The following is a 15,899-nucleotide window of genomic DNA, read 5'->3' as shown; positions in this document are numbered from 1 at the left end:
TAACGCGCTGCTGGGACGGCCCCGGAGGCTGTCGGGAAGTAGGCGGGGTGACGTGGGGCGGACGAGCTCTGCGGCGGGTTCGCAGGGATCAGTGGCCGGCGGCAGCGGGTGCCGGTGGCGGCCAGCGTCCGAGGTGGAGCGGGGCGGCGTGTGGCCGGGGCCATGACGAGCAATGCCGGGGAGTGGTGCCTCATGGAGAGCGACCCCGGCGTCTTCACCGAGCTCATTAAAGGATTCGGTGAGAGCCAGGGGCACCGTCCTGGGCCGGGGGGTCACGGGGGAGGCCGAGCCGGGCGCGGCGGGGTTTCCTGCGAGGAGCAGCCGGCGACTCCCGGGCACCTGGAGGGACTCGGGGAGGGGACACTCAGGGCTCCGCCCCCTGCCCAGCCCCGGGCGGTCGCGTTTCCGCAGAGATCCTGAGAGTCACACCACGCGGGCAGGGACCCCGCGTGCCCGCCCCGCCGCAGGATCCGGCGCCCGGTTACTTGTTTCATTGCACTGAGTCCCCGCAGCTCCCCTGCCCCCCTGAGCACCAGCCTTGCCCTTGCCCCCGCCGCGCGCCCCCGGTCCCGTCCCGGCAGGTGCGCCCAGGTGCGCGTCGCAGGCCGCCCGTCCCGCAGGGGCAGCCGGGGTGTGCCTGCTGGAGGGCGGGGTGCCCGAGGCCCCAGCCGCCCCGGAACCCGAGGTTTTGGTGATTCCGAGCAGGACACCGGAGTGTGCGCCCGCGTGGGACCGGCGGGCCGCGCCGCCCCGTCTGCTCCCCGCCGGCCTCTGGCTTCCGGCGAGGCGTGTGCCCCGAGCTCACGCCCCGGACCGGAGGCCACATGCTCGCCTGGCAGTCTCTTCCTGGCCCGGTGCCCCGTCCTCCACCCGGAACAGCCAGCGCGCTGCACTGCTCATCCCTGTTCCTAGCCTCTTTTTTTTTTGGTGGGGCAGTGCGTTTCGTTTTATCTGTAACATTTCCTGGAATGCTATTAATTCTAGCTGTTAGGTGAGAACTTGTACTCGGGGTAAAAATGAAACGTCGGCACAGACACTGTCCATTGTGCATAGCTGGATATTTGGACTATCTCTTACCAAGCGCAGATTGTGGACCTAGCATGTGTCAGGTACCCTGGTAGGCTCTGGGGGATTTTCTTTTTTTTTCCTCTTTAAATATGTTTTTGTTAACTTCAGAGAGGGAAGGGGAGAGAGGCTGAAACATCAGTGATGAGAGAAGCACAGATCGGCCGCCTCTTACATGCCTCCTACTGGGGATCGGGCCCCAACCCGGGCATGTGCCCCAACCAGGAATCCAACCAGGACCCCCTGGTTCACAGGCGAACCCCTGAGCCACGCGGGGCGCGGGTGAGGGTTTTTAATGTGGATAAACCATGGTGCAGTGTGCTGAGTGCTGTCTTGAAGTGTGAACCAATGTTACAGGAACACAGGCAGAAGGAAAAAGGTAAACACTGATGTTCAAGCCACACGTGTGGCTTAGGGAACAGCTAGCAAAGTGACTAACACGTAACCTAACAGACTTGGAGGAGTATTTATTTGCGTCGGAAGCTGAAAAGGTCAGCCGAGGCCAGATTGTATGCTCTGTTGTATGGCTTGCGTTGCCCTGCAGTCGCCGGGGACTTCACCGTCAAAGGTATTTGAATGCTGAAATGACGTGTGTTAGGCCTGAGAAAGGTGTACCTGTGTAGTGTGCAGAGTAGATTGGAGTGAAGCGAGAGAAACCAGAGGTCTCTTATGGTCAGAGCCTGAGATGATTGGCGTGATGTGAAGTATGGGTTAGAGAGGAGGAGGTACAACCATTAATTTTGGCTTTGGGTGGTGGGCGCACCATGCAATATACGGACCTTGTAACATAGAAACCCACACCTGAGCCCTAGCTGGTTTGGCTCAGTGGATAGAGCGTTAGCCTGTGGACTGAAGGGTCCCCGGTTCGATTCCAGTCAAGGGCACATGCATGGGTTGTGGGCTTGATCCCCCATTGTGGGGTGCACAGGAGGCAGCCAATCAATGATTCTCTCTCATCATTGATGTTTCCCTCTCCCTCTCTCTCTCTCTCTCTCTCTCTCTCTCTCTCCCCCCCTTCCTCTCTGAAATCAATAAAAAGAAACCCATGCCTGAAATCTCCTATATGATCATATTAACCAATGTCATCCCAATAAATTAAAAAATAAAACAAAAATCAATGAAACCCATTTCTTAAAGATCAATAAAATGGATACACTTCTAGCCAGACTGATCAGAAGAGGAAAGGACACACAAATGACCAATACCAGGAAGAAGAGAGAGGATGTTACTACAGAATCTACAGACATTAAAAGGATAATAAGGGGATATTGTAAGCATCTGTATACCAGTAAATTTGACAACTTAAATGAAATATACACATTCCCTTAAAGACACATTACCAAAGCTCAATCAAGAAAAATAGGTAACCCTTAACCTTTTATTTATTAAAGAAATTGAAATTATAATTTAAAATCTTTTCACAGAGATAACGCCAGCCAAAACGGTTTCACTGGTAAATTCTATCAAATACTCTGAGGTAGTTGAAAAGAGAATAGAATAAAAATTTAGGAGAAGTCGCTGTTAGTGGCAGTTATTTCTTAGCACTTAAAAAATGTACAGTAAGAAAAAAAGAGGGCCAAGGGCAGAGCTGGGAGAGCTTAGCGACAGGGGAAAAAGTGGATGCAGAAGGCGTGGAGAAGGCACAGACATGGATAGCGTGTCAGTGGAGGCGCGATCCGGAAACTTAGTCATAAAGGCAAACACTCCCACTGCAGATGATTAGAAAATCGTACAGGATGGACCAGTGGTTCTCAACCTTCCTGATGCCGCGACCCTGTAATACAGTTCCTCATGTTGTGGTGACCCCCAACCGTAACATTATTTTCATTGCTACGTCATAACGTAATTTTGCTACTGTTATGAATTGTAATGTAAATATCTGATAGGCTATATGTGTTTTCCGATGGTCGCGACCCACAGGTTGAGAACCGCTAGACTAGGGTTTGGCTGTGAACTTGGTCAGTTTTACCATTTTAATTTCTCATGTCTTATCATCCCAAATGTGCACACCTTTTAGTTAATATTTAATGCTGGAGAAAAGTGAGTCCATACTTTGTTTTCTAAAGAAATAATTTCTTATTTCAGGTTGCCGAGGAGCCCAGGTAGAAGAGATATGGAGTTTAGAACCTGAGAATTTTGAAAAATTAAAGTGAGTATAATATTAACTGTGTTAAAAATTGTCTCCATGTAAGCAAACAGCTGTCTATTTTTCTTGGACTACACTAGGCTGAATACGCGATCTCTTTAAAGTTTTTTCAGTCCTATGAGATAGGAGTTACTACTCTCCTTTTATAACCATGAACCTGAGGCTTCTAGATAAGTAGCTTGCAAGGGATTAAAAACTAAGTCCCGCCGAAACCGGTTTGGCTCAGTGGATAGAGCGTCGGCCTGCGGACTGAAGGGTCCCGGGTTCGATTCCGGTCAAGGGCATGTACCTGGGTTGCGGGCACATCCCCAGTAGGAGATGTGCAGGAAGCGGCTGATCGATGTTTCTCTCTCATCGATGTTTCTAACTCTCTATCCCTCTCCCTTCCTCTCTGTAAAAAATCAATAAAATATATTTAAAAAAAAAACAAACAAAAAAACTAAGTCCCTGTAATTCCATGTCAACAAAGTAATTTGTTGATTTCTACAGCATTCACAGCTAGATCATGGATTAGAACATGGAACACATTTTTAGCATGAGAGACATGAGTAAGAGGTCAGTCTACAAAAGCATATTTCATAATGCATATTAATAGTAATGCAAACTTGTCTACACATTATCACAGTGCTTCTGGGAGGTTGCAGTCTAGATTCCAAATGCGGGTGCCAGGAATTACCTTCCTCTTCCCCCACCCTGTGTAGAACCACCCCTCTGAGCCTCTCCTCGCTGCCCACCTTGTTACCCCCAAGCGCTGACCCTGAATTGCGAGGGAGGCCAGGGGAGTTCTCATGGTGGGCAAGTTCTTGGCTGGAGGCAAGTTGGCTTCTAACAGGGACAGCGGGGACCATTGGGATATGGCCTCTGTTTTCATAGTAAGAAGGGGATGGCTTGCTTCCCCACCTCCCCCTTCCCCACAAAAAGCGCAGTCACTGTAGATGGAATAAGAGATCAGTTTCAACTGAGTGGTCAGGGAAGGTTAATTAAAGATGGGCCTTGGAACTGGCTTCAAAGGAGAGGAGAGATTTTTATTGCATGGCAGGCAGTTGTGAGAGAGACTGGAGAGAATCCTAGAGGGTTGACTGGATGTTTCCTGGGCCACAACAGTGCCTTCAGGACTGTACCAGATGACAGCTTCCATTCGCACTAACAATTCCGTGAGGATTGTTCATGAGTCTGAGAATGACATGAAGTGACTCTGCATTTCATATTGCGTGTGCTATCAGCCATTTATCTGCAGACATCCTCTCTGAACTTTATTCATATGCGTTGGAATTCAGTCTAGGTTGGCAGCTTCTTCTAGTTTTGCTTTGTTCTTATTTCCTTTGTTTAAGTTAAGTGATACAAGGTAGAAATGAATAATCCGCAGATTTGAGAACAAGCCTTTCACTATAGTTCTTTTTTAACTGATATAATTTTAAGTTTTATTAGCCTGTGCCAGGCAACATTCTAGTGACTGAGGAGCAATAGAAACCTTAAAAAAATTTGAATTTACTTCATTTGCATTGTATATGTTAAGTAGTCAAGTAAAATGTAATATACTGTCAATGTGTTAAAAGCAGCAGCAGACCCAGTAATACCACTTCTAGGAATATATCCCAAGAAAACAGAAACACCAATCAGAAAGGATATATGCACCCCTATGTTCATAGCAGCACAATTCACCATAGCTAAGATCTGGAAACAGCCTAAATGCCCATCAGCAGATGAGTGGATTAGAAAACTAGTACATCTACACAATGGAATACTACGCTGCTATAAAAAAGAAGGAATTTTTACCATTTGCAGCAGCATGGATGGAACTGGAGAGCATTATGCTAAGAGATGTAAGCCAGGCAGTGAAAGAAATACCACGTGATCTCACTCATTTATGGATAATAAAGACCATTATAACCTGATGAACAAAAAGATAGATACAGAGGCAGAGAAGCATTGAACAGACTGTCAAAGTACAGCGGGAAGGCTGGGGAGTGTTGGGTAGGGGTGGGTAAGAGATTAACCGAAGGACTTGTATGCATGCATATAAGCATAACCAATGGACACAAGACTGGGAGGGTGGGGTGAGGGCATGTGCTGGGGGGTAGAGGAGGCCGAGGGAAGGTCAATGGGGAAAAAAAGGAGACATATGTACTACTATTTGTAATACTTTAAACAATAAAATTAAATTAAAAAAAATAAAAAGCAGCAGCAGGTTGTGGTGTCACTAATTTGTGTTTTATTTTGTAGGCCAGTTCACGGGCTAATTTTTCTTTTCAAGTGGCAGCCAGGAGAGGAACCAGCAGGCTCTGTTGTTCAGGACTCCAGACTCGACACAATCTTTTTTGCCAAGCAGGTATGGTCCTTGGGTACGCCGAAGTCTTGTGAACAATCTTTCCCATGTGTTTGTTATGTAGCAGTGCTCAACTTTTTGTCTTAGGACCCCTTTACATTCTTCAAAATTATTGAGCTCCCCAAAGATCTGCATCCGTTTAGAGAGGCAGTAACACTGGCTGACTGAGGCTAATCATATGCTCTAGTTGGAGGTGTGTGTGTCTGATCATTGATGAATAAAATGTTGAGGGAAGAAATGACCTAGTAATCACTGTGTGTGTGTGAAGACCCAGGAAGGACAGTTTGGTAGTGCTTCTCTGTAAAACATCGTTGCCTAGCTACCATTTCACTGATGAGGGAGGTGAGGTCTCCCCCCCCCAACTGGGATTCGAACCCACAACCCGGGCGTGTGCCCTGACCAGGAATCAAACAGTGACCTCCTGGTTCATAGGTGGACGCTCAACTGCTGAGCTGGTCAGGCTGTTTTCTAACAAATTGATGGTATCTCCGCTTTTCTGTTTGATAGGTCATTAATAATGCTTGTGCTACGCAAGCCATAGTGAGTGTGTTGCTGAACTGTACTCATCAAGACGTCCATTTAGGAGAGACGTTGTCAGAGTTTAAAGAATTTTCACAAAGCTTTGATGCAGCCGTGAGTACCACCTTCTTATTCCGCAAGTGCCCTCTTTGTGACAGTTCTTGTTTTAATGGGCGACTTTTCCAAATTATTTTAGATGAAAGGCTTGGCACTGAGCAACTCCGATGTGATCCGACAAGTCCACAACAGCTTCGCCAGGTGAGAGATGGGGTGCTGAGTGGACCCTGCGTCCTTCCCGCCTTGCTTGCCTCTCACTGCTTCCTTCTTCACTGCAGACAGCAGATGTTCGAATTCGACGCGAAGACACCAACCAAAGAAGAAGATGCGTTTCACTTTGTCAGTTACGTTCCTGTGAACGGAAGACTCTATGAACTGGATGGACTGCGGGAGGGACCAATTGACTTAGGTAACCGGTTCCTGTTCCTGCTGTTTCCCTCTTGGCCAGGAGCAAACGGAATTCACTCTGTGTTAGCCTCCATGCTACAGAGATTGGAGGGGACGGCGACGGCGATGATGACGACGTAGGGCGCTCTCAGGACACCCCTCGCTCTTCAGTCCTTCGTGAAGTTAACAGATAGGAAGGGTGACCACTGCAATTCAGTTGGAACCTTTAATTTTTTTCTAAGAGAAAAACATTTGAACTCTTAGATGACATAATTTATTATTTATTTTTTTAGTTAACTTTCAGAAAAGTGTATGTATTTTTATTGATTTTAATAAATAAGAATGGAAGCTGAACACAGTTATGCTAAAAGGATTTTGACCATCCTGAATTTCCTAAATTATTTATAAAAGGAGAGAGATGCTTTGGACCAAAGATATGAAGTGGTGCTGATACTGACTTTCGTTGACGGAAATCTTCCCCCTTTCTCCAGGGGTCTGCAGTCAGGACGACTGGATCAGCGCCGTGAGGCCCGTCATAGAGAAGAGGATACAGAAGTAAATGCTCCGCTAACCCCCTTCGCATAACATTCTGGTTTGGTTTTTAAACATTTAAAAAAACTTTTATTTCATTTTTATGCCTATCTGCCTATCTGCCTTTGATTACTGGGTTCAGGGAATCTGTTGGAAAACCTCTAGATCCTGCCCTGTCGTTAGCGGAATTAAACGCAGATCTCCATTAAATTAGATGTTTCATGCAGTTACTTTGCAGTTTTGTTTTGAGCATATATTCCTTCATTAAACTTTTCGAGATAGTTATAAAAAGAATGCAGAGTGATCCTGTGTGCTCTTCATCCTGCAATTGGTGACACCTTGCAAAACTATTGCCGTGCCATAGCCAGGATGCCGACACTGGCACTGTCAAGGCACCGAGGAATTCCCAGGAGTCCTCAGGTGCCCATTTGCCTATTTTGTATGTAATTAGATTGTTTCTTTTTTGATGGTTGAGCCTTGAAGTTCTTTTCTTACTCTAGATACTCCCCGCCCATCCCAACCACCTCCCTCCCTGCCACCCCCCACATCACGTTTGTCATTTAAAGAATGTTATATAAATGGAATCGTACTGCGTGTCACCTTTTTGGACTGGCTCCTTTCAGCACAGTTCTCTAGAAATTCCTGTAGGTTAAGCGTATCAATAGTTGAATCTGTTCGAACAATAGTCCGTGGCATGGATATACCATTGTTTTGCCCACTCACCCACTGGAGGACATCTGGATCGTTTCCAGTTTTGGCTGTTACGAATAAAGCTATCACCGACATGTAGACAGATCTGTGTGTGAAGCTAAGCTTTCGTTTCCCTGGGTAAATGCCCAAGAGCACACTGCTGAGTTGTATGGTAAGGCATGTTCCATGTTTTAAGAAACCACCGAACTCCTTTCTAGCGTGGCTGTACATTCTGCATTCCCACTCGTAATGTACGAGGGAGCGTTTCTCCACGGCCTCGCTAGCATTTGGTTTTGTCAGTTTTTTATTTCCATTCTGATTGGTGGGTAGTGATATTTCATCATGATTTGAATCTGCATTTCCCTAGTGACTAAGGATGTGTGCCTTTTGCCTATTTTGTATGTAATTAGATTGTTTCTTTTTTTTGACGGTTGAGCCTTGAAGTTCTTTCCCTACTCTAGATACTGCCCGTCCTTAGACACATTGTCTGCACATACTCTGTCCCAGCCCGTAGCCCATGCTTCTCTTCCCAGCCTGGTCTTTCAGAGCAAAAGTTCTCAATCCCCTTGAATTGTCTGTTTATTGTCAAGTCTAAGAATTCTTTCCCTGGCCCTAGATTCCAAAGATTTTGCTATTGTCTTTTATAGGTTTATTGTGGTTGAACAGTTTTCATTTAAGTCTGTGATTTATTTGGAGTTAACTTTTATACATGTCTTGGGTGGGTTTTTTTGGCCTATGGCTGCTTACCTGCTCTAGCACCCCTGGGTGAGCAGGCCGTCCTTCCTCCACGGAACTGGTCCCACACTGGGACAGAACCATGGGCGTATGTGTGGGGTGTTGCTGGGTTCACCGCCCTGTTCCACTGATCTGTGTCTGTCAGCACCACCATCTTGGTTACTGTAGCTTAGGTCTTGTCATCAGGGACAGTGCCACCTCCTGCTTTATTCCTTTGCTTCCGAATTGTTCTAGCCATTCTAGACCCTCCGCCTTCCATGCAAATTTCAGTATAAACTTGTATCTGCTAACATTCTTGCTGGGACTTGCACAGAAATTGTGTGAAACATTTGTATCAATTTGAGGAGAATGGGCATCTTCACTGTGTGGAATCTTCCAATACATGAACCACTGACTTTGATCTCCCAGAGAATCATGGGGCAATCCCAGCAGATTCTCTTAATTGTAATAGTGTTACTATTCTTTATTACATTATAAGCTTGACCTTTTTTTAGGTACAGTGAAGGTGAAATTCGATTTAACTTAATGGCCATCGTGTCTGACAGAAAAATGATATATGAACAGAAGATAGCCGAGCTGCAGAGACAACTTGCTGAGGTTCGTGGCCATGTTTTCCGGCTTAGTCATTTTCTCAGGGGAAGGATTTACCCTTCCTTCTTCCCTCTTTGTTTTTCAAACGTAGACTGAACCAAGTGTCCTGAGTGGTGGTTCAGAGAACACCCTCAGGAGTCAGGCTGCCCAGACTCAGTTCTTGTGGTGGATGCATTACTGTGAGTGTATTTCTTTTGTCTCAGTTTCTTATGTAAAATGAGGATAATAGTATTTACCTTAGAAGGTTGTTGTGAGGACTAACTGAGATAATATATGAAAACCACTTTAAACAGTGACTGAGGAGTAGTGTGTGCTAAATAAGTGTTAGCAATTATTTACTGTCACTTAAGCAAGTTAGACTGCATTTTTCACAGAATCAATTGGGTACATTTATTATTTAAAAAAATATTTTTATTGTTTTCAGAGAGGGAGAGGGAGATTGAAACATCAATGATGAGAATCATTGATCAGCTGCCTCATGCCTCCCTCCTACTGAGGATCAAGTCCACTACCCAGGCATGTGCCCTTGGCTGGAATCGAACCCGGGACCCTGCCAAGCCAAACAGCTAGGGCTCAATTGCGTACATTTAGGCCCACATATAATCTTTACTAGTCTTTATGATTATCTTTCTGTAGTAAATAGGATTGGAGAGAATTAGTAACAGATAAAAAGATCTTTTTACATTCTTTGACCACATTTTCTTAAGAGTATATTTAAGCAAATTTATAGCTGAATGGAAGGGTATAGATTTAAATATATTACAGTATAGATTACTTTTAGGCAAACAGTATGTATTGCAGAATATAGAAACATGGAAGGTATTACTTAGGGTTTTTATCCTTGAATATTGCATTTATTCAGCTGGAATTCTGTTACTGTATTAAGGGTAAAATTTTAAAGGAATTGTACTGTGCGTATCATTTGAAAATATTCTGCACTTAAGCCTCAGTTATTAGGGTGTGTTTTTCTTTCCTTTCCCCTAAGGAGGAACCCATGGATACAGATCAGGGTAGTATGCTAAGTGCTATTCAGTCAGAACTCGCCAAAAATCAGATGCTCATCGAAGAAGAAGTACAGAAATTAAAAAGATACAAGGTATTTAAAAAAATGTGTTCCTTTAATGTTTTAAAATGGAACGGTATATTTTGACACGAAGGTTTTTCTAATAGTGACCACTTTTCTCCCATTACTTACTAGTTCTCAGAATGAGTTGATTCCCTGGCATTCTACAAAAGTAACTAGTGAGCTGTCTTTCTTTTTAATTTTTTTTTTTAATATATTTTATTGATTTTTCACAGAGAGGAAGGGAGAGAGACAGAGAGCCAGAAACATCGATGAGAGAGAAACATCAATCAGCTGCCTCCTGCACATCTCCCACTGGGGATGTGCCCGCAACCCAGGCACATGCCCTTGACTGGAATCGAACCTGGGACCCTTCAGTCCTCAGGCCGACACTCTATCCACTGAGCCAAACCGGTTCCGGCTCTTTTTAATTTTTTAAAAAGTATTACGAACAGATTTTTAACCTATTTGATGCTTCAGTTCACTGCAGATATCGCTGATGCTCAAATTATCCCCCCTTTGGCCAGTAGAGGTCATTGCAAGCTGTCTCCTGAGTCCTTTGACATGACTGTTCGTCCTTTCTAGCTTCTGTCCTAGTGACTGATGTTTCAGGCCCATCTTGTACATTTCCCACCTCAGACTTGGAATCAGCCATTTCTTCAAGAAGCCCTGGGTCCTTTGGTGGGAAGTGGTATTAGAAACCATCTCTCTGGGTACTCAGTGATACTGATTGGCCTTTATTTCTAGACCTTTTCAGAGCTAAGAAATGTATTTTTTGTTTTGTTTCATTTTTGGAGAGAAAAATAGAATGAGAGTTCCTATTAATGCTCGTATTTAGAATTAAAGGGCTTTATACTTGAAGTTAAGCATTTGCATCTTTTCTCTTAATCTGAAAATCTTGGTTCCTAACAACAGTAACATAATTACTTATTTGCTTTATGCTACATATATATAGCATTTGTATATAGAGATTTTTATATGCTTAATGCTACACAGACACACACACACACATTCTCTGGAGGCACCGTGCATGAATTTGTGCACCAGTGGGGTCCCTTGGCCTGGCCTGCGGGATCAGGCTGGAACCAGTTCTCTGACATCCCCCGAGGGGTCCAGGATTGCAAGAGGGTGCAGGCCAGGCCGAGGGACCCCACTGGTGCACGATCGGGACCGGAGAGGGGCCGCGGGAGGACTCCAGGGCATGTCTGGCCCTTGCTCAGTCCTGATCAGCTGGACCCCAGCAATAAGCTAACCTGGTTGGAGCTTCTGCTCCCAGGTGGTCAGTGCATGTCAGCGACTGGTTGACTGCCCCCTGGTAGTCAGTGCATGTCATAGCGAGCAGTTGAATAGCCTTAGCATATCATTAGCATATTACGCTTTGATTGGTTGAACGGATGACCAGACAACTGGACACTTAGCCTATTAGGCTTTTGTTATATAGGATAGGATATATATGTGTGGGTGTGTGTGTGTGCGTGCACACGCGTGCGCATATATATATCTATATATATATCTATATATAGGTATATATAGATATAGATATATTCGTTCAGAATAACAATACCAGGAATCTCAATTTTTTCCTTAGGATATATCCTATTTTAAATGTATAATCAAAATACTATGTTTTGAAATTCACTTGAAAAATTTTCTCTTGGTGTGGTTCTATTACCAATTTGAGTTTATTTTTTTTAAATTTTGCTTTCCAAATTTTTAGGTTTTATAAAAAGTTTTGATTTAATTATGCCAGTAGTAGTAAGCCATGCTCAGAAACTCTCCATGTTTATTCTCAGTGGGAACTGGATCTCATTATTTCTAATAGTTTTCTTTTGAGAATGGAGGATTTTTCCCCATTTCACTTTTGAGTTGTATGCAAAATAAAAATGTCAGAAACTTAGTAGAAATGCAAAGCTAGTATGGTTTGATAATTGTTTTATTTTCAGATTGAAAATATCAGAAGGAAACATAATTACCTGCCATTCATTATGGAATTGTTAAAGACGTTAGCAGAACACCAGCAGTTAATACCACTAGTAGAAAAGGTAAGGATTTTACTGCTGAATATATACTAGTATACACACACACCCATTTTTTTTGTCCTTATGGAATTTATTTATTTTTATATTACAGTTTGCATTCAGTACTATTTTGTATGTGTACAGCACAGCAGACATTTATATACGTTACCGCTGACAATTTAGGGACCGTCACCATAGATAGTTATTACAGTATTATTGACTATATTAAATTAGATTTAGATTCTCAAAAAGAAATGTTTGTTTTAGCTTAAGTAGAGGTAAAATGTGTTGAAGCTTTTTGACTTTTGTTTGACTTTTACTTATTTGTTTTATATTCTAGATGAGCATTAGTTCAGCCAGATATCTAAACTAGAAATAAGGGCTGCCCCACTGCTTCACCTCCTAGAATCCTCCATGTCACAACTCAGGCTGTGCTATATTAGAATGACATTTAAAACATTGCCCTTTTTTAAGCTACTAACAAATCTTACTGTTAATAATTGAAATAATAGATTTTTTTTATTTAATTGAGCAAAAATTGAATTATCACAGAATTTAGAACTAGAATGGACATTGGCGAGGGAAAGAAATGTAGCTAAGACTAAGAACTAGTTTCCCTATCCCGAAGCTGGTATTCTTTCTAAGGGTGGGAAGCTAGCATCTCCTAATGAAATATTCTAAGATTGTTTTTCTTTAAGGTACTTAAATAAAATACTTGTTGAATAAATGAAACACATTTCAATTGTTTTTATGTTTATACGTAAATCATTGTTTCTGAAAGTGACCCATTGCTGGATACTCTTTAAAATACATGTTCCTTGGCCCCTCCCCAGATATTCTGATACAGAGGAAGGATCTTTAATAAGCCCCGCACCCCCTAAGCGATGACTCTAAGGCAGCTGGTGTGTACCACATTTTCAGAAATGCTTTGAGAAGACACTGCTAGGCAAACAAAATATTGAAACTTCAACTTAAAAGACTAGCCCTAGCTGGTTTGGCTTAGTGGATTGAGTGTCGGCCTGACGACTGAAGGGTACCGGGTTCGATTCCGGTCAAGGTTATACACCTTGGTTGCAGACTTGATCCCTAGCCCCAGTCAGGGTGCATGGGGGAGGCAACCAATCGATGTGTCTCTCACATTGATATTTCTCTCTCTTTCTTCCCCTCCCTTCCACTCTCTCTAAAAATCAATGGAAAAAATATCCTTGGGTGAGGATTAACAAAAAAGAATTAAAAATGGGAAAAATAATAAAAAAAATAAAATTTAAAAAAGATAACAAAGACCAGAGTATACATGGTAGGTATATTTTCCTTATTAAATTTAAAGTTTATGAAGCACAGATACATGATCACACATTCTAAATAATATGAAGTGAGAGTTAAGGTTTTTGTGTGTACCTCATTACCCAGATCCCAAAAAATGTGTGCTTCAACTTAACCATTAAACGCAGAACTTACTGCAGAAGACTGCTAAATCTTCTCTTTGTGATACACCTTTCTCTGTTTATATATCTCAGGGTATTAAGGTTATGAAAGTCCAAGATAGGAAACTGATTTTTAAAGTTTTAGATTAAGTTAAGGTTCTGTGATTTTCCAAATTACTCTTAACAAAACACCTAGCTATTGTGTTCTTTGTAGGAAACACTATGAAATAGTTCTCGATTGAAAATAATAAGACCGACTAAATCATAGGATATGTTATATCACATTTATATAGAAATATTAAGGAGCAAACACATGTTATTTGAGAAAATTTAAATGTATGTACTTTGCTCTAAAATTGTTCTGTGGGCTGGCATGTGTGGGTCAGGGGTTGAGGTTGACCCATGAACCAGGAGGTCATGTTTTGATTCCTGGTCAGGGCATTTGTCTGGGTTATGAGCTTAATCCCCAGTAGGGGGTGTGCAGGAGGTAGCCAGTTGATGATTCTACTCATTGATGTTTCTATTTCTTCGTCTCCTAAAATCAATATCTCCCTCTCTCCAACGTCAATAAAAACAAATTTTTAAAATTTTGTTCTGTGCATAAACATTTTTGTGCAATTAGAAAAGGACAATTCTTGTTTGGGTTTAATGACAGTATAATTCCAGATTATTTTTAAAAAGCATAGTTAGAGAACATAGCTTTTCAGCTTTTGTATTAGAACCGCAGTTCCCATTGTGGACACAGGGTGGCAGTGTGTGAATGTCTGGTGTTAATGGAGCACAGTACAGTCTGTCCTTGCTGTTGCATTTGTTTTATTGAAGAGGTTGTTATTGACCTTGCAGCTTTTGTCTGTTTCTCCAAACTGTTTTTTCATTATTCACATTGCATAGACAATATTGAGATGCGTTTATTTCTTGTCTATATGCAATGTTCTCGCCCTAGATTCTGAAGAGAACTCAGATTATTATTTGATTAAAATTTTTGAAATGTTTTAATTACTCATCATTTATCCAGCGGCAGCTATAGGTCGGGCACTCTGTTAAAGCCTCTGGCTGTACACAGGAATAAGACACCTCTTCTCTCTCTCTCTCTTTTTTTTTTTTAATATATTTTATTGATTTTTTACAGAGAGGAAGGGAGAGGGATAGAGAATTAGAAACATCGATGAGAGAGAAACATTGATCAGCTGCCTCCTGCACACCCCATACTGGGGATGTGCCTGCAACCCAGGTACATGCCCTTGACTGGAATCGAACCTGGGACCCTTCAGTCCGCAGGCCGACGCTCTATCCACTGAGCCAAACCCGTCAGGGCACCTCTTCTCTCTTAAGCAACTTGTGATACAGCGGAGGGAAAAACAAGTACAGTACTGTACCGAATAGCGGGTTTTTTGACAAATGCCAGACACAGTCAGTATGCTCTAAAACAGACCTTGGGGATTTTGTAAGATACTATCTTTAATTTCTAGGCAAAAGAAAAACAGAATGCAAAGAAAGCACAGGAGACCAAATGAAGAGATGCTGTGGTGTGTGCACACATTTCTGCTTCTGCCTTTATTTCCATGGAAACCACTGAGCATGAGGAACGTGGAGCAGCACCCTGACTGGCTCAGTGCACATTGGGCAGCAGTCCAGTCCGTCTTGTCTTTACTGCATGGATTCATAAACGCCCCCTACCTGCATCGTGTGCATGTAGTGCCTGTTAAATAAAGGTGATGTCAAGAGCACTTGCCCAAATCCCATTATTTGACACTGGATCTGAGAACTTCTGTGATGCCCCGCAGACGTAGCTACCATAATGAGTCTAGAAAACGCAAAGAGGGTCTTCTCTCCCTGTAACTGGTATCATTATCCTTTGATCTTTTAGCTCACTTAAATGCTTAGAATTTATAAATGTCAGCTCTTGATTAAACTGGATCTCGTTCTCATCATTAATGGAATAAAAAATCAGTATTTCTGTCTTTGATATCTAAATATTTTGAGGATTTTTAAACTGAATTTTATCTTCTATATCAATTATTTGGAAAAGTATGATTTTAATGCAGATTATTTGAAAGGACAAAAGTACAGTTTCTAGTGATTTTCATGCTGCCGGTAGAAAAAGTAATAAACATCCCAACTTTATTTTCGCAAACTCTCTAAGTGTGTGGGGTTATTTCTTTACGTAAAACTGTTTACGGAAGGTGTCTTATCTCAAAGCAAAACTTCAGGTTAAGAACAAAGTGTATATCTTTAAGAGTTCTGGTGGTACACTCAGCTGGGCAACATTTTTTCAAGCTGTTGAGCTGCATTTTTATAAGATATTGGAGATTTGACAATTAAGGGTGGAGTGGTGGTTCAGGATCCT

General features: G+C 42.7%; 1 protein-coding gene across 4 annotated transcripts; it reads left to right on the top strand.

Annotated features, from left to right (window-relative positions):
• Positions 1-6: 6 nt before the first annotated feature.
• Positions 7-15,689, top strand: UCHL5 (ubiquitin C-terminal hydrolase L5). Of its 4 annotated transcripts, none has more exons than XM_036354595.1 (12): positions 34-238; positions 2,203-2,335; positions 3,151-3,214; positions 5,435-5,540; positions 6,045-6,170; positions 6,253-6,314; positions 6,392-6,522; positions 6,992-7,055; positions 8,951-9,053; positions 10,036-10,143; positions 12,054-12,152; positions 15,022-15,689. In XM_036354595.1, exons 1-12 carry the CDS (start codon positions 173-175, stop codon positions 15,064-15,066), a joined length of 1,107 nt encoding a protein of 368 aa, XP_036210488.1. In that variant the 5' UTR covers positions 34-172; the 3' UTR covers positions 15,067-15,689. The 4 variants fall into 4 exon arrangements, with proteins under 4 accessions (XP_036210490.1, XP_036210489.1, XP_036210488.1 ...); XM_036354594.1 differs by having other exon boundaries at positions 10,033-10,143; XM_036354597.1 differs by lacking the exon at positions 2,203-2,335 and having other exon boundaries at positions 7-238.
• Positions 15,690-15,899: the final 210 nt, after the last annotated feature.

Source organism: Myotis myotis, unplaced genomic scaffold (assembly GCF_014108235.1).
Source record: "Myotis myotis isolate mMyoMyo1 unplaced genomic scaffold, mMyoMyo1.p scaffold_m19_p_21, whole genome shotgun sequence".
Lineage (NCBI taxonomy): Eukaryota > Metazoa > Chordata > Mammalia > Chiroptera > Vespertilionidae > Myotis > Myotis myotis.
Note: the sequence above shows the minus strand (reverse complement) of the source record. Positions and strands in the feature narration are given on the sequence as shown.

What these genes read in the sequence shown, in the direction of transcription:
- UCHL5 (XM_036354594.1), top strand. Translation starts at nt 173, where the DNA reads ATGCCGGGGAGTGGTGCCTCATGGAGAGCGACCCCGGCGTCTTCACCG. An exon ending in AGAAATTAAAAAGATACAAG is followed by an intron (nt 10,144 to 12,053) that starts GTATTTAAAAAA and finishes TTTTATTTTCAG; the next exon opens with ATTGAAAATATCAGAAGGAA. An exon ending in TAATACCACTAGTAGAAAAG is followed by an intron (nt 12,153 to 15,021) that starts GTAAGGATTTTA and finishes TTTAATTTCTAG; the next exon opens with GCAAAAGAAAAACAGAATGC.